Genomic DNA, 18,057 nt, shown 5'->3' on the forward strand with positions numbered 1-18,057 from the left:
AAAGAAAGCATATTTCTTAATGACTAAGCAGGTTTTGTATTGTGATCAGAACCTAAACCACTACCAACAGCAAGATGCTTTCTTTGAAAAACTAACTTCAGAGGTATTTCCAGTGTTGTCCATTTAGACATGACACTCCTGTGTTCACAATGACTTACAGAAGACTTTTTTTCCTTTGCAGAAACGGAAGGCTTCAAGATTGACACTATGGGCACTTACCACGGAATGACTCTGAAGTCTGTAACGGTAAGCTGGAAGTCTTTACTTAAATATGTTTTATAAAGTGATATATTGATATATGTTTAGAGATACAGATATCTTGTCAGCCTGGCCTAGTCTCTAGAAGGTCACTTAGGTTGAGTAACAGAATTGGTAGAAGTTATTCTCCATGAAAAGGTAAAATGTTTTGTGTGATCTGCGTGTTTTAGAGGACTTAGGGAGTTGTTTGCAGTAAAAGTGTGCTGGGATGGCTTGGCTGGCAGATTCTTCTTGTGGAGGTGCAGCCTTTTTCTGCTCTACTTGACATACCCAGAGTTTTGCTCACCTTAGGTATGTCTGGGAAGGACATAGTTCATAATCATAAGTGATAAAACTACACTCACTAAACTGAAGTAATAAAACTAGGTTTTGGAACATTGCTCTGTTTCCTATTCTGTATTTAATAAAATAAATTTGTTTGGTGGTGGAAGAATTTGACCTTGGCATTACTGTTGAAGCTTTGTAGTCTAGTGAGGTGGATTTCTTTTGTATGACTGTACAATGCTGTCGGTGGGAATTGCAACAGACACAGATGAGAAAGAAAGACCCTCAGATTCTCCCCTTTTTTGGCCAGTATTTGTCTGCTTTTGTGGAAGTGAGTTGAATGCTTTCAAATAAATCCTGTTTTGATCTGCTGGTAAGTAGGACAGATGCTACAAAACTGATGTAGTGCCCTCATTAAGGTTTTTGCCATCTGCATACCTACATAAATCTGATGAATAGACAGCACTAAACACTCTCCTAAATCCATGCACTACTTCTAGTTTGCACTCCTAATCTGAACATCAAATAGTATCTTGTGTGTATCTTCTTTAAAACATTCAGAGTTTTTTCTTGTTTGATAAAAGTTCTTTCCCAGATATTTCATTCCCAACTTCCTCTAGACTCTAGCATACTTAAAAAAAAAAAAGGGAGGGAGTATCTAAGGATGGAATCTACTTAGTTATAAACAGGGTTCTTTCTAAATGAATTCAGAAATTGATTGGGTGAAGAAAAAATATTACCTATTAATCTCTTGTGTCTGAAGATTTGCTCTTGAACTTTGCATGAATTTTGGGCTGCTTTATGAGGGATCAAACAGTGCTGTTACACCGAACCCAGGTTTCTGCAATATAAGATAGCTGTTTCAAGTGGTAGTGACTTGAAATGGCTTATTAAGTAGGTTCTGTTTAAATTGTCCTGTGGGGAGGAAAAAGGAAGAAAGAAGAAAAAAGCAGGATTATAGTAAAATAGAAATGTTTTAAGCTTATCTGTGTAAAATCTGTAGAAGTGAAGGGATGCACAGTAACTCTAAAAATTATATGGGTTTTTTTAAGGTCATAAAACATAGTTAAGGTTTTTTGTTCTAGGAATACTACCTCATGTATTGAGCCTACTACCTAGAGTTTTAAGGTTGTTATTAAGCTGTCCTTGTTGGTTTCTTCATTTAGAAAGAAAATAAAATGGATATTAAATAACTAGTAAACCTTTTTTTAACATAAACTGGAATTTTTTGAAATAACTGTTTAAGAGGTGTTGCATGATTGCACATAAGGCATCATCTGGTGTCATGAGAAATACTAAAACTCCATCTGTCATTAAGCTTTTGTTTAAGAAAGGAATTGTAAGGGATTTATGGAGCCTTATTTTACAAACTGTTAAAAAGGTGCCCTTAACGTTTAGCTCATTCATAAATTGCAGTGACATACTGGTTTTGTGTTTCAGATAGGGGAGAAATAAATCTGTTAATTATGTTCATCTGTTTTTGTCCAAACTTTGTCATAGTATTGGACCACATAGTTCTAACCTATAATCCGAGATCACATTTTTATGTAGAATAGTTAATCTCCTGCCAGATAACAAGCTTCATATTTTGCTTTTACTCAGGGATTTTTTTTTTTGGTTTGTACATATTTTTTTATGCTAGACAAACTAGAGAGGAAATGGGAAAGTAGTTTCTTCCCCTAGGTGTTTAATGGAAAAGTACATTATACTCAGTGGCTAAATTATAGGAATATGGAGGATAACACTGGAATTCATTCTACCTATAAGATGTCATCTGCTGTCTCATAGTATTGGTATAATCCTTGTATGAACTCATCAAACTTTCCAAAGGAATTGAAACATTAGGTAGCTCTTGGTTAGAGTCTGTCTTTAAACTTTAGCCCTCTGATTTCCAGAGGAATGGTAAAATTTGAAAGGTTCATTTTTAAAGCCATTGTTCTCCTTGACATAGGTAGGTCCTCTGTTTCTTCTATGGTGCTTGCTTCCACTGTCTTTCTGGAGAGCAGTCATATTCCCTTAAAACTTATGCTTATTACCTGAGCTAAATTTGGAGTTGCCCACCTGCTTCTCATGTAAAATTTGTAAGAACCTTTATTTGTTTCCTGTTACATACCATACATGTCTTCCAACTGCACTCTGCCTTTTTGGAATTCTCCATAATGATTTTTATGAAATGTGCAAAACTTCTGTTTTGTGTTTGTTCTTCCTGCAATGTGAGTTGTCCTAGATGCTTGTTCTTTTTAACAGCAAAACAAAAACTTCTTCATCTTGACTGCTTTCTTTTCATCAGTGATGTTGGAAACTTTCTTAGCATTCAGAATTTGTGCCAGAACAGATGGTGAATGGTGGGCTTTTTCTGAAGTAATGTCAGCTAAAATAACTTGTGCTGCTGGCAGTTCTTCTCTGTAACAGGGTTTTTGCTTAATTGGCAGACTTACTTTCTCGTAGGAAGAATGGACTTATTTATTGAATTTTTATTATGAAGGCATGATTTCATTATTCTGGACCTGGAATTGTTTATAACAGGGCATCTTCCTCAGAAAGATTTTTTTTTTTTTTTTAATACCTGCGTCACTTTCTATTTGCCTGACTTGATGATGTTTTGGAAACAAGTGACTTAGTGGTGGTAGCTCTTGCTACTATCGAGTTACCCAGGGGTTTATGGTGCGAATTGTGCAGCATGACTTTCTGAAACCTTCACTTCCAAGCATAATCCCTTGTATAGCAGGGAATCTAGTTATCTGCAGCTGTGTCAGGAGAGGGAGAAGTTGCTTTTTCCACAAGAGTCTGATAAACCTGGCTGTTATATGGGGGAACTGAACTGTATCCTCTTCCAAGCTGAAGGCTTGCCCTGTATTGACTGTGTGCACTTGCAAATGGAATTGGTTTATCCATTGCAATAATAGCGATGGTGATGCTAGTTTTACTCAAGTTTTCATGACTTGAGTATGAAAAAAAGTAATAGCATGATAGCCTGTGGAGTTGTTGGGGTGATTTCCTCTGAGTTCTGAGAGCCCCAAGTGGTCATGAGCTGTGATTCAGGGAGGCTGTAAACTTGTGTGCAAGTGAACCAGATTTGCACAGTACTGCAGCAGGCCCTTGTAGAAATGATTTTGTTGTTTTTCCTAATTGCTGGAAAGCTCTCCTGTTTTAAACTTCTGCTTTCTTTTAGCATTCAGGACTGCTGAAGCTCAGAAGCTTCTTTTATCTTTTGTTTTTGCTGCTAGTAATGGAATTTGTCATTGATCACCTGCATTCATAAGCAGCCAGAACTAGTGTTGGCATTTCTCTCTCTTACTAAACAGGTGGATACATCAGCTCTTGCAGGTATTGAGCTGATAGCCTTCCCAGACAGTTTGGGGTTACACCTCATTGATCAGTATAGTTAGGGAGGGTTTCACTGAGAGACTTCACTTGTAGCAAACTCAAAGGCAAATTTCTGGGGTGTATGCAAACTTAGTAAGTTTTACCTCTGGTAAGAAATTCTACCGAAGTTTTCAGTGCTTCTGAGTTCAGTGATAATGTTCTTCCTGAAAACTGATAGATGTAACATCCCTCTTTCCAGTGTACACTGCCAGGCTTTACAACAATCTCTAGGTAAAATACCCTGAGTAAACATATGAGATTGTCAATAATTAAATACATTTCATAGTCCCAACAGAAAAGGACTAACTAAAAAGGGAGTCCCCATGTAAGCCACAGTACAAGCAGGCTTATTTTGAGAATTGAAGACTGATTCAGCACCTCTAAGGTCAACAGTGTTTTTCATCAGTTTGTGGTCAGTATCAGATTTTGTGCCTTAATTAATCTGAGGATTGTGCTGTTGTTGCACTCAAAATCTTTTGAGTTGGTATGACCTCTGTAATTTTATTTATTTTTTTAACAAAGATTGTTTAACCTCTGTATTTTCAAAGAAATAGTGTGTAGAACAACAAATGGAATTGCTAAGTTTCTGGCACTTCACAGGCTGGGTCCTTGGAGAGGAAGCATGTTGGGGCAGAAGCAAACAACATGGTGGATGCATGTATTTTATATGAAAGACTTAAGATAATTGATATGCTTCTGTGTGAGCAGGTAAATCCACAAGATCTCTATAACTGATCATGAGGAATTAAGGTTGTGATTGAGTGCCAAAAATTGAAATGACCTTTCAGAAGCATATGGTGGAATTGGACGTCATCTCTCAATGTACAGATAAATGGCCTTTACCTTTAAAACACAAGTAAAAATTTAATGCATGTTAAATATTAGAGATAGGGGAGAGATACCTACTTATCCACGTTACCAGTTTTCTGTGTCATGTCCTAGTCTCATTAAAATGTTTGAGGAAAGTGGTAGTGAGGGAGGTCAACAGAACAATGGACTCTTTGAAAGTGTTTGAAACAGACTCTGAAGTGGAGCATAATTTTCATGCAGCCTGTGCATAAGCTGGTCATTATTCTCAATGTGAGTGTAACAACCCCCGCTTCTCTCCACGGGCTGAGCAGAATTCTCTGCGTGCATCCTATTCAGTTATTAACCATCAAGAGGAGGTGAAGAAAGCTGTTAAATACATTTGCATGGAGGGCATATTTTTTAGAAGAGTTTTCCATAGATGATGCTGGAGGTAGAGACTTGTTTTCATTGGATTTGTAAATTTTTTTTCCACATTAAATATACTTATTTGTAGCTGTAATTTAGACATACCTGTGAGGTTCTTGGTCCGTGAGGGTTAAGGGCTAGGACATGACCAGGAACTCAAAAAATCTTTGAGCTGGAGAAATGGATGCTTCTCCAGAACGTCTGCCAGCAACCTTATGCTGCTCTTGGGTAACAGACAAGAGGGTTTTCTATGTCTGTATTACTCTAATGAGAGTGGATGAAATGCAACCAAGTTTCCTAAGGACTATTACTGTATTTTATAGTTAAGGCTCACACAACAATTTCAGTGGTTGGCATTTCATTGCCTCAGTCATGTTTCAAGTATTAAATTACTTTCCTTTAAAGAGTTTTAGTGTAAATAGTCAAGCTGATAGAGACCAAGGAAAATCACATACAAATGCTGCTTTCAAGAAAATGTGTTAGGTTGAACAATGGTGTGCACTCGTTTTCTTTGTGGTTGTAAATCGTGTACATCTGTGCCAAGACATCTTGCTGTTGTGCTGCATTATACAATAGAACTGCCTGTTTTGTCCCTCATAATAGGTTCTCTTTTATTTTGAGACTAAGAACTGCAAATTCAAGAAAAGAAGGGGATGTTGTATAACCAGTTATGCCTCTGAAAGTTAGGCATTGCTCTGTTGCCCCGCACGCTACTGAACAAAAGAGGGAGCAAGACCTGGAGCCACGTGGCTTTGTTCCTGAATGAACGTGTCTGGAGTCACTCCTGTGTGTGGAACTCGATTGTGTCAGCGTGCTAAGTGTGCTTGTGGCATGTCTGTCAGGTCCTTGAGTGGCTTTAGACATCCAGGAAGCTTTACTTACAAAAGCTTGAAAGCCTCAAACATTTTTCATATGAGTTGTAAGATGACTTGCTAGACCTGTCTTGATCTAAAGCTGAATGACATGAGTGTATTTGCTAGCCCTGGGAGTATCCCTTGACAAACTCATCTGCCATGTACACTGTGCACTAGGACTTGGGTCCTTTATGAATGTTGGAGGAGTCACTCTCATTTGGAAACATGAGCCAAAGTAAAACTGCCTGGGAAACTTCATTTGTGCTCTTTGAATTGGATGTTCACTTTCTACTTGAATCTTGTATAGGATTCTGCTTAGATTCATTTGTGTTTCTTGTATCTTAAGATTTGTGTGTAATATCTGTGCATGAAAGTTTTGTAGGGTGTTGCTCAGAAAATACCAACTGAGCCTGAGTGATACAATTTTATACTTTGTCCTAATTGTTCTGAACAATCAAACATCATGTGTTGCACAAACATTAAATAATGGTATTAGCATATTTCCCCCCATAAGTTATCTCCAAACAGCTAATGAATATATAACAGCTGCATCTTCACCTGACAGTTTGTCATCAAATTTCTTCTACTGGGGAATGAACAGATCAGCTATTATGTGGGGTTGGAATTTATTCACAGCTATTGAAGGCGGTGTAAGGGTGTTGCAGACCCAGTAGAAATGAGCATATGTCATTGGGGAATCAGAAAACAGTTCGCTTTAACATCCCTTCTCCCTACAAGTTTTCAAAATAGTCACAGGGGTAGCCATCCCCTTGTCTTTGAGTAAGAGTTTTAGCAAAGTTTTGAAGGTTTCTAACACTTGGCAACTCATGATGCAGTCACTAAATCAAAGTTACAATTCAAATATTGAATGATCATCTGAGTAATTTATGTAACTAATCTGAGATGACTGAGTCAAGAATTCCTTCTCTGTTCAGTTTTTCATATTGCCATTGTCATTAGGCCACATGACACTTTACTACTTGCTTGTTTGCTCTTAATAAAGTAAGGTAGAATTCATTATTTGTGGAAACAAGTTTTCTGCTTGGAGTACTTGCATATATGTAACTTAGCATCATAGTCATACCATCTTCTGAGCTTGGTCTCACTCATGCTATCTACTACTACTTAGTTAAGCCAGAGTAAACTCTCCTTTATGATGTTTTAAATTATTTTTATAAGTTCTGTACTTTGTCCTTATTGTTGCCCTCTTTGGACATACTTAAGGACTGTTGTTTCAATTTGTGGACTTTGTTCTGGTGTTGCTATTTTAAAGGTCCTCCTCCATTCCTTTTCTTTTTGCAGTTGTGGGTTTGTTTTGTTGTTTTGTTGGGATTTTTCCTTTGATTGAACTCTTTCAGTATGTGACTGGTAGTGTGTGAATCCAACCAGAGGGTGTCTCAGTGTGGCAGACTGTCTTCACAGGTGTACAGTTATCACAAGTGTGTTATGGGCAGGTGTTCTTAAGTTCTTACATCAGAATATGTAAGGTACAGACAGTATTTTCAAAGCACATTAAACCTGCAGAGCTCAGAACTGAGCCAGATCTTTGGAGGCGAATGTTAATGAAATGCTAAGGTAAGAACCCTGGTTCTTAGTCTTTTGGGGGACAGATTTTAGGTGATGTCAGTCAGCACTGTTTTTCATGTAATGCAACGTTACTAATGGGAAGGGCCAGTTAGAATAGCAAAATAGGACATATTTTTAAGCTTTTTTTAGCAGTTCCTTCTTGCACCATTTAAGAAGGTAATTGATAAGGCTGACTATATTTTGACCTCCAACTTTATGTGATTTTATTGTTCCATCTAAATCCAGGTGTTAATCTGCCTGTGTCTTTTATGCAACCACATAGTGTTGCTCTGGAATCATCATCCTCACTTTCAGGTTGTTTAAATGTGTTTTATTTATCTTTGCTAGGAAAATCTGTAGGCAAAGTCCTGGTTTATTCAGGTCTGCTACTGGTGGTCCTAGATAACAGTCTGTTTCAGCACAGGCTTTCTCCTTAGGTAAATGACTGGAAAGACCAAATAATGAACTCTGCATTAGTTATGACTCACTCAACTGGCATTTAGGCAGCACTGATCATACCTTCCAGAATATACCTGGATTTGTGATCTGCTGAGCTGCCATCTGGAGCTATATTTATGTTTTCCCTGAGCAATATGCTATTGCAGAAACTCCTTGCATTGCTGTTGCTGGAAGGGTGGTTCTTTGGGCTTTATTCATCTAAAACTCTCTTAAAGACACACTCAGCTGAGTTAAGGGGAGACCTGTGTATATATGAAAGTGCATGTAGGTAGGCATTCAATGATGTATTGTCTCTTTTCCATTCACCACTTTCTGTGTTGCCCCTTTTCATTCCCAAAAACCTTTTGGGATTTTCTGGAGATTTTTGGTTTGGGATTTTTTTTCTAAGTAACACAAACCTCATACATATAGGACTTTGAGACTTATCACTGAAGATAACGATGCGTTAAAAATAAATCTGGTTTCTTATCTTTGTGAGTCAATAAATGCATTGTGTGAATGTAAATTTCTTTGAGATACAAACGTTCCTGTGTTCTTATAAAATGTCAAAAGCTAATCTTGGATTTTTGCATCTTCAGTACTTAACTATTTTAAATAATGAGGGTTTGTCCAATGTACTTAAAATGTCAAATTTATCTAAAGCAATTGGTAAATTGAAAGAAGTTTATCTAAAGCAGTTGGTAAATTGAAAGAAATTTATAAATAACTTTGAGAACAACTATTTTTTACAAATACATAATTCGATTAGCTGGCCTGTAAAACTGTTGGTTAGAATTCATACAACACAAATATTGCATTTGGCACATTAAGGTTTAGGAAGTCAAACTCTTTGCTGCTTTAGGAGACTTTGGATGTATTTTTGGAATTAAAATATCTTCCTTTTTTGGCTCTCCATAAAGGTATGTGAGTAGATTTTGTGCATAAGCAATAGATATGCTTTTAAAATTCAGTGAAAGTGCAAAGTAGAACTTTGTGTGACTAAGCAAAGTGATGCAGTGATGTGATAAGATTGCTGGTAGTTGACTGTCAGCCTAGTTGCTGTAATTTCATAATACTTTTAATTTAGAATATTTTTTTTAAACTCTAGGTTTTTCTTCATAGGGACTATAAATATTGTCTTTTGTCTCTTTAATCACCTAAACCTCTCTTCCACAAAGTGAGGTGGGTGTCTCCTCATACCCTCCCTTGACATGGAAAGAAGTGCAGCTGATAAATTATAGATGTTTGCTTTTGGGTGGCTTGGTGCTGCCATTGTGAGGAGACAAAGAAAAAGCACTGCCTGCCTTTCACTCCCTGGGAGCAGTAATTTGAGGGTTTAATTTCCCTGGCCAGCAATTTTCATAAAAATTTGACAAAGGCAATAACTTTTCTACAGGTTTTATTGAAATTGGAAAGTAGTTTCAAAACACAGTGTGGCAGAAGAGAGGAAATGCTACTGAAGTAGACTGCTAACAAAGCTGTTTCCTGGCGGGTGGGTGGGAAAACCACTCTCCTTTTCCTTTGGAATTTGGAGACTTAAGCAGTGCTGCATGATGCACCCTCATCAGCCCTACTTCCTACTTATCTTTGGAGCAGTTGATGTAAATCAGGTAAACAGATTTCAGAATAACTGAAATGAAAATGAAAGACAGTTGTCATCAAAACAGATAACCTGCCTAATTGTGTTTCATCATGATTACTAAGTAAAACAAAAGACTTGTGGATGGAGAGGGCTTTATAATGCCTTAAGCCAAATGTTTTGGAGCTAATAATATATACAATATATTATAATGTACATTATAAAATCCATTCTGGTTTTGGGTGACATCATGAACTGTACAAACCAATGGTTTTTATAGTAGATTTCATATGTCTAATTAGGTCTGGGAAATAATGTCAGGAAAAAGCTTCTAAAAATATGTGGACATGAACAGCAGGTGAAATGCTGATTAAAGTAATAAAATACATATTAGAATACTAAATGGATCATAATGCTGTCTTAGAAATTAAAGTCTAAAGGGACTCTGAACTACCTGGTATAATGCTACATCTGGTTTTAAAGGGTAGGTTTATAGTTGGTTCAAATTCTGTAGGTTGAGTTTTAACATGTAAATCAACTTTCTTGTTCGTAGTTGAAATCTTTTGAAAATGGTGTTTACTTGTTTGTTACAATTCCCATTCAGAATAATGAAAGAATTGCCTAATCAGGCAGTTTGCTCACCCAAGGTGAGCTAAATATTTAATAAGGGTAACTTGCATATGCATGTTATTGTACTGTACAACAAAAACACAGATTCAATATGTCTCTTACATTCCTTCCCCTGGCAGTTCTCAGCAAGACTCTTAATGTCCTTTTATTTTCTTCTCTGGAAAGCTGCCTGTAGTTGGCTTGTACTACCAAACACTGTGAATTGTAATCCTTTCAGATACGAATGTGGGTATTAGATAATTTTAAAGAACGAGTACCATAACAATAATCCATATGCAGGGAATGTTTTAGAGATGGAAATTTGCAATACACAGAAAATATTTTCAACTGTGATTTTATTACTCCTCTATATGGAGCTGAGAGGAATAGACTATAAAAGGTAATAAGTACTCAACACCCTCTGGGTTAAGATCCAGAATGGATTAAATTTAAATACCAGTTACAAGTATACTAATATTTGTGAAAGTTCTCAGTTATGAATAAGAATCATACCTTTAAGGAAATAATGTAACTTTTTCTGATGCCTCTCATAAGTGGAATGAAAGTGATTGATAAACCTGACATTTAATGTTTGGCATGCTTCAGGGAGTTTCTGCTTATGTTCAGTAAAGTAGTGTTTCTTTAATGAAGTCATCTATAAACTATGCTAAAATACATAGAAATATATTGATACTTCATAACTAAAGAGTGTTTACAGCTTTGAGAAGTATGCTATGATTTTTTTTGGGCTTCCTCCCTTTTTTAGTTCTTTAAACAAAAGACTGACTTTGGCTCAAGTAGGCTTGGCCAGTTTCCTCTCCTACTACATTGCCCAGAAGGAAGCTAAATTAATTCTGTCCATAAGAAGATTAAAAGCTGATGCAGTGGGCAGATGTTTTATTTTCTCAAGGGTCAGGGAAGTAGCATGAGGTTCTCTGGCACATCTGAAGATAATGGTTGGGGGGGAGTGTTTTGCTTCTAGTTAAATGGCAGAAAGGCATTTATACCTTTCTGTAATATGTTTGGTGTGCTGTTTGACATTATCCTGATGGGGGAAAAAAAGGATGTATTCTGTGTTTATTTATTGGTAGTTCATTAATTTTAACAGTCTTGTAGTGAATCTGTTATACTTCAGTGTGAATTTAAGTGTTACTGTGAATTTTATTTTGCTTTCAATTCTTTGTTTTTCACTCTGAACTTTTCCATGTATAAAGGTATATACTTATCTACATTGTGGTTCAGTTAGTTTTCAGTTCTTTTGGTTAATATTTTAATATTTCTCTGCTCTGTTAAAGCCCTGGCTGCAGTCTTGCTTACTCCTTATTGCCAAGCTGCTGTAGGAGAAACCCATGGTGGACCCTGTGTGCTTTCTAGCAGAATCCACAGGCATTTTCTTTCTGGAATATGCTGCTTTTTAACCCCCCCAGCCTGTCGTCCAGCTGTTGTAGCCTCCTGCCTGGTGCTGACTTGGGAGCTCTTTAATAGTTGAAGTTCACAAGTTCCCTGCCTTTCTCAGCAGCAGATCTTCCCAGGTGCCAATCTTGTTTAGGGATTTTATGAAAAATAAATGGATTTCTGGAAATGCCTTTGTGCTCACACAATGGTAATCAGAGAACAGTAGCTGTGTATCATTTTGGGGGGAGAAAAGCCCTCCCGTGTCTTAAACACAACCTTTGTTCTTCCTGGTAGCCTTTGAGTCTCTGTCAGTCAATGCTCTTCAGGACTCGAGGATCTTGTGGAACTTCCTCACAGCTCTCTTGTAGCTGCTGAGCTCCCCAAAACAGGATTTATTTTGAAGGGTTAAAATCTTAATTTATTTTTCATTTGTAATTAAACACCTCAGGTCTTTCCAGGGTGATGCTGTTGCCACCTGAGCATGGCTAGGAGTCATTAGGGAGTTAAGAGTCTTTGATAATTGTCCGCATTTTCCAGTTAAAGCAAGTGCTTCACAGTTCTGCCATTCACAAATAACCTTTTCTCCTTAATACAATGGATGATGCAATCTAATATGGCAATATACAAGTTTTCCTTAAGGCTATGTCTAGATCAAGGCACTCAAGCAAATTAAAGCAAATTACCAAAGTGTACAACATCAACATTCATAAGTTACACTGCATTAAATTGCCATTGGCTGGTGATGTCTTTAGGAATAAAATTACTTTGGTGAGCTGTATGTAGTTTAATTTCCTTGGTTTACAGTGAGTGAAGGCCAATTTACTCCTGCATTGGAAAAGTCATGTGGGAATTCAATGCATTTAAATTAATATGCTTTGACTTCTCACCTTTACTTGAATCTTGATAACCCTTTAGGTCATTGTTAGCCCATTAAGTTTGGGAGCAGCTTCTCCGGACTGTCAGATGTGATTCCTGCTTCTCTTGTTGCTGAGGCCCCATTTCTTAGTGCTGTGTGTAGTTCACTGCTGGCTTGCATAGGATTAGAGATTTGATCTGCACCAGAGCCACAAATAAAATGAAATTACTGCTCTTCACTCCAGGTAGTAATGGCTAGATTATACAGAGCCACAGTGGTATTTATTAACTAGCCTCTAAAGACTTTGTGTTTTTCAGAATGCACAGTTCAGGATTGCATGTATATTCACTAGCAAATTCAGTACCTTTTACATTTTTCATAATGCACTTGTTCTGTGTGTATTAAAAGAAGAAAAAAAAAAAGGTTAAAAATTGTAGAGGTCTTTTTAACTTCTGTTTTTATTTTGGTTGGCAAACCCAGGGCTAATCGGTTTTGCTTTCAGTTTTATGTAGGATGTTTGAGGTGTTTAAGTTGAGAAAGGAATTAAATTGCTGTAGTTGCTTAACAGAGAGACTGTTTATTTTAGGGCATAGTCAGTGCTGTCACACTTTACTCCAATTGTCATTACACAAGGAAAACCACTAATTTTCAGTACTTAAACTGATGAATTAAAGCCTACCACTTAAAATTTGTCCTCTCATTTACTTAATCTGCTTAGGGCAGAATATTTTCTCTTACAAGTTCTTGTCCTGCCTATGTATTTTCTCCAAAGTATGAATTTTGTGGGTTTTGCATCTTTTATCTCTCTGTTTAATAGACAGAGATGTATTAACATTTACAGAAGTGCCTCCATTTTAAAAGTTTGTAATTACTGCCCATTATTCTAAATTATTTTTGCTGGGTTTTAAAATATTTTTCATTTAATGTAGCTAGCAGCAGCACAGTAAAGCACTGATATTTTCTGCTCCCATACTGCATATGTGGAGGATGATAATAGTCCCAGGTTAAAACATCCCTATAGTTGAATCTGTGTAGGTGAATTTCTGTGTTCTCTCCTTACATTTTTGTGTAAATGGGGAAGCTCAGGTAATATTTCTGCAAATTGTTGGCTAAATTTTATCAACTGTTTAGGGAAGGAGTATTGGTAATAACAGGTCCTAATCAACATTTGTTTATACTTCTTGGTTTTTTTAAAAATCTGTCTTGGTACACTGGGAAACCATTGAAACAAGTCAATTTGATTTGGTCTTATATCTGACGCCCCTGTTAAGCAAAGAGTTGGTCTTCACCATTTCTTGTGATATCTAAAAGACTAAAACTTGTCAGTCAGTTTTGAAAATATTTTACAGAAAATTCAGTGAGAGGGGTATTTTTCAGAAGCAGGCAGGTTTGTCATCTCTTCTGAAAGGAATCTTAAAAAGATGATGTTTAGTGAGTTAGTGTTCACTTGTTTGAAACAATTCTAGTTCAAAATTTCTGTGATAGTGAATGTTTAACGTGTTTTTGAGGTGTTTGGGTGAGGAGGGAGATTGTTATAGGGTTTGTTTAGAAAAATGCTTAGTTTTTTGTACTGCATTTTGCAGAGACTTACTTCGGTGGATTGCAACATTATCTTTTTGATAACTTGAGAAAAACTTTAGCTGTGAAGAGGTAGTTATAAAAGGGAAAGAGAACAGCAAGGAAAGAAAGCTTTATTAATAGAAAAATAATTCCATTTTTGTTGACCTCCCAAAAGCCAGGGACAAACACATTCTTGTCTGTATTGACCACTGAAACAAATGAAATGCCCAGTGGTTTAGTTGGCTGTGTTGGCAGGCAGCCTTTTTATTCTATGGCAACACATCTCATTGTCATCATTTTTCACTTCAAGTAACTGACAAAGCCAGTGTAAAATATGTTCAGCAAATATGTAAAGCTGTTTTTGCCCGAGAATCTGGAAGTGTCACAGAAAAAAACAAATGGAAGTTGCCCAGCGCCTTGCATGGTACATCTGGGTGCGCTGAGGAGTGTGAAGGCCCACGTGAACCTAATGAAGTCCAGCAAATCCAAGTGCAAGGTGCTGCACCTGAGTCAGGACAATCTCAGACATGAGCACAGACTGGGACAAGAGCTCATAGAAAGCAGCCCTGCAGAGGAGCACTTGGGGGTTCTGGTGAGAGCTCAGTGTTGGCTCAAAGGAACCAGAGGTGCAGTGTGTGCTCCCAGCCCAGACAGCCACCGGTATCCTGGGCTGCATGCACAGAGCAGTGGGCAGCAGGGAGAGGGAGGGATTGTCCTCTTCTACTCTGCCCTTGTGAGAGCCCACCCGGAGCACTGTGTCCAGCTCTGGGGTCCTCAGCACAGGAAACACATGGACCCGTTAGAGCAGGTCCAGAGGAGGCCACGAGGATGCTCAGAGGGCTGGAGCACCTCTGCTGTGAGGGCAGGCTGAGAGAACTGGAGTTGAAGAGCAGGTTCTCTCCGGCAGGTTCTCTCCGGCAGGTTCTCTTCGGCCTGGAGAAGAGGTGGCTCCAGGCAAACCTCACTGCAGCCTTGCAATACTTAAGAGGCACTTAATAAAAATGAGGGTGAGTGACTTTTTACAAGGGTAGATAGTGATAGAACAAGGGGGAACGGTTTTAAACTAAGAGGGGATATTTAGATTTAGATTAGATGTTAGGAAGAAATTCTTTACTGTGAGGGTGGGGAGGCACTGGAACAGGTTGCCCAGAGAAGATGTGGAAGATCATGATCATCAGTTTTGCCATGAACATTGTAGGATTTACCTGTTCTATGAGTAAATCAAGGTCTTATGAATCCAGGTACTATATTAGTGCTGCACGTGCTAATCCTTATAAGTCCAAAAGAATATTGTGATAAGAAATGCCTCTTTATTCCATGTAAAGTATTATACAATGAAAAATTTTTAATCAAGATTCATAGTTTGTTGGGGTTTTTTTACAGAATTGGAAGAGGTAAAATATTAATACTTGACTGATTGTCATAAGGAATCTTAGAGGCAAAAATAAAAAGTAGTGTTTCTGAAAAAGTCTCGATAATGGAATGTGTGCAGAAGATATTAGTTAGCAAAGGTGTGTTCATGTGTGTGAAGTTTTTTAATGAATAGGACGATGGGTAGGGAAGAAATGTAATTGTGTACTTTATTTTGGTTTTTCCATTCCGCTCTGCTAGCATGAAATTTGGACAATAAGTCATTCAAACGGTTTAACTTCTGCTAGTAGAAAATGTGGAAACTGTGGAAGGGAAAACAGTTTTTAAAATGGTCGAGGGCCCCAGACAGTGCACTTCTTAATGAATAGAACAGCATTACATTTCATTCTGGTTTAAAGGCTCTAAATTATTGTCAGAAGGCTGTCATTCCTTTATTATCTTTAATGGAAGTTGGATATCTTAAGTTGTTTGCAGAATCCATTTCTCAACTGAATTTTTGTTAGAAAGAAAATCATACTCTTTCTGGGTATAGCAAGCAAACTTGCCTGCATTTTAAAAAGGGGATAATTCACAGCAGGATAGTATGAAGTAGTAACTACGGCTTTTAAATCTGAATAAATTTTAATTTTTGTAAAGTAAAGGAATTGTGGTTATCATCTATAATTCTTCCTCTAATTATATTTTTTTTACCATTTTGAGAATTCAAGGAAAAGATTAACATATTTAAGTAATGTGGATAACTTCCAAAGTAGTCAAACCATCTCAAATTTGGTGAAATAGTAGAAGTAAACTGCTACATCAGCATTCAAAAATCACCTTGGATTTGAAAGGCAGACTGTTCTTATGACATTTAATAGAGGCATTAATGACAATACTTCTCTGTTGAAGATACATTGATTTATGAACTATGTGATTTCTATGGGTTTGTTGGGTTTGGTTTTGTGGTTTGTTTTTTTTTTTCCCCTTTGGTATGTCTTACTGTGACTACAGCATAAGCTTTGTAATTTGCTTTTTGAGGAAAAGATGTTTTAGTTGTTCCCTCAGGTATGTATATGATATTTACCCTTATTTTAGAGTCTTAAGTAACGTTAAGAGTACCTCTGAATTATCTTATTTCTTTCAATTTTTGGGACATAAAAATGTTACCTTTTTCTACATTTAAAAACAGTCAATAAAATCCAATATTTTAAATTATTCAAAGATGATACAGTGGGGAAATTGGTTATTCTCTTGATTCAGAAGGCTGGATAATTGAGTTGAATTTTTATGGCTACAAAAATCAATGTCTAGGTGGACTTTGGAGGAATGCCTATAAAAAGACTGGCATTTGCATTAAGTAGCAGCACTACATTTTTGACTGAGTCACAGATGGTGTTTTCCAGTGTTTCATTTTTTGTTTTATCATCTTGCATCAACCTATAGGTTATGGCAAATCAGGTTCATAGTATGATGTGGTTGGTTTGTTTGGTTTTTTTTTTCTAATACTAAATTGATGCTTCTTTTGAAAGTGATGACAGTGACACACAAATCCGGAATGAAACCCACAAGACTGGAGGTTATTCTTGTTTTCAAAACAGTGCTTAGACCTCAGCTTGTTCAAATGCAGAATATGTTAAATATTTAGAAAAGGGAGCTAACAAGTTTTTTTTTTTTCCTTGGTGGCTTCTCTGGTATTTTATTTACAAAGGATTTCTTGTGGCAGTTGGTTTTTCTTGTTTTAAACTTTGAGCTTCTGGAGATGTGGGAACACTTGGCCTTTCCACTAGAAAAGATGGGGTGAGGTTGTGGTTTTTCAAGAGTGGAGGGATTTAGTGGTTTTAGGATGGCATAGTTGTTTTTAATTTTTAATTTAATATAAAACTTTAAAAAGTGTTAACAGGGAAAGAACTGAGAGTACTTTACTTTCTGAGGACTTTTTTATGTTGAAAAGATTCATCTCTTAGATCCTTGCAAGCATGACTGTTTCTTCTAATCTCAATTTTTTTCATCTTGGGAAATTTTTAAGGATCTCACACTGTTTTCAGTTTCTTCATCTTTTTCAGCTGAATATACTGCAAGACAGTATCAAAGCTGGTATCCTTAAAATGTTAGGATGAGATATATGTTTCACACACTTCACTTTTTAATGAGGTAAAGAAAAAGAGACTTCTCCATTATGCCCACACGGAGCATCTGGGAGATGAGAGCAAGTGGTTTACAGAATATTCATATTAAACAGCTGAAATGCCAATTAATGTTAGATAAAACTAAATAGACTAAAAGGAAAGGATGCCTTGTTCTGATGCCCTGGTCCTAAGAGGCACATTGTGTATTCTTCGATGCACTTTGGCCTCCAGTGAGGTAAAGCAGCTTGCAGTGCTTTGTTATTTTAAAAAGTGTATATTGGTTACAAACTGATAAAGATTGTAAAAAAACCACTGATTTTTCTTCCTCCTTCTCTTTTCTTGACCAAATGATACCTTGAAGGTCAGCAACAATTCAGTCCACACTTCAGAAGGCATTTTCTTCTCTGCAGCCTTCCCAGGCGAACGAAAGCCCTTTGAGAAAAATCCCGTCAAAGATTTTAGCAGTCTTGACTTCTCCACCCTGTACACGACTGTGCACAACTTAAGCAGTCAAATGGAAACCTTTGGGAGTACATAAAGCTTTAAGCCATGAGTACTCCCTTTGCTGGAGTGACTATTTTTTTTTTTTTTTGGAGTGGTAATTCAAGGTTATTGTCTCGG

The 18,057-nt window shown here is 37.0% G+C and overlaps 1 protein-coding gene across 1 annotated transcript in view; it reads left to right on the forward strand.

Annotated features, from left to right (window-relative positions):
- CDC73 (cell division cycle 73) overlaps nucleotides 1-18,057 on the forward strand; it is a 105,919-nt gene that overhangs the window by 34,877 nt on the left and 52,985 nt on the right. The window contains exon 10 of the mRNA XM_027713283.2: nucleotides 182-246. Within this exon, the coding sequence (XP_027569084.1) occupies nucleotides 182-246 (65 nt within the window). The remainder of the gene's footprint in view (nucleotides 1-181; nucleotides 247-18,057) is intronic.

This window comes from Pipra filicauda, unplaced genomic scaffold (genome assembly GCF_003945595.2).
Source record: "Pipra filicauda isolate LSUMZ 115617 unplaced genomic scaffold, ASM394559v2 scaffold76_size2844353_pilon, whole genome shotgun sequence".
Lineage (NCBI taxonomy): Eukaryota > Metazoa > Chordata > Aves > Passeriformes > Pipridae > Pipra > Pipra filicauda.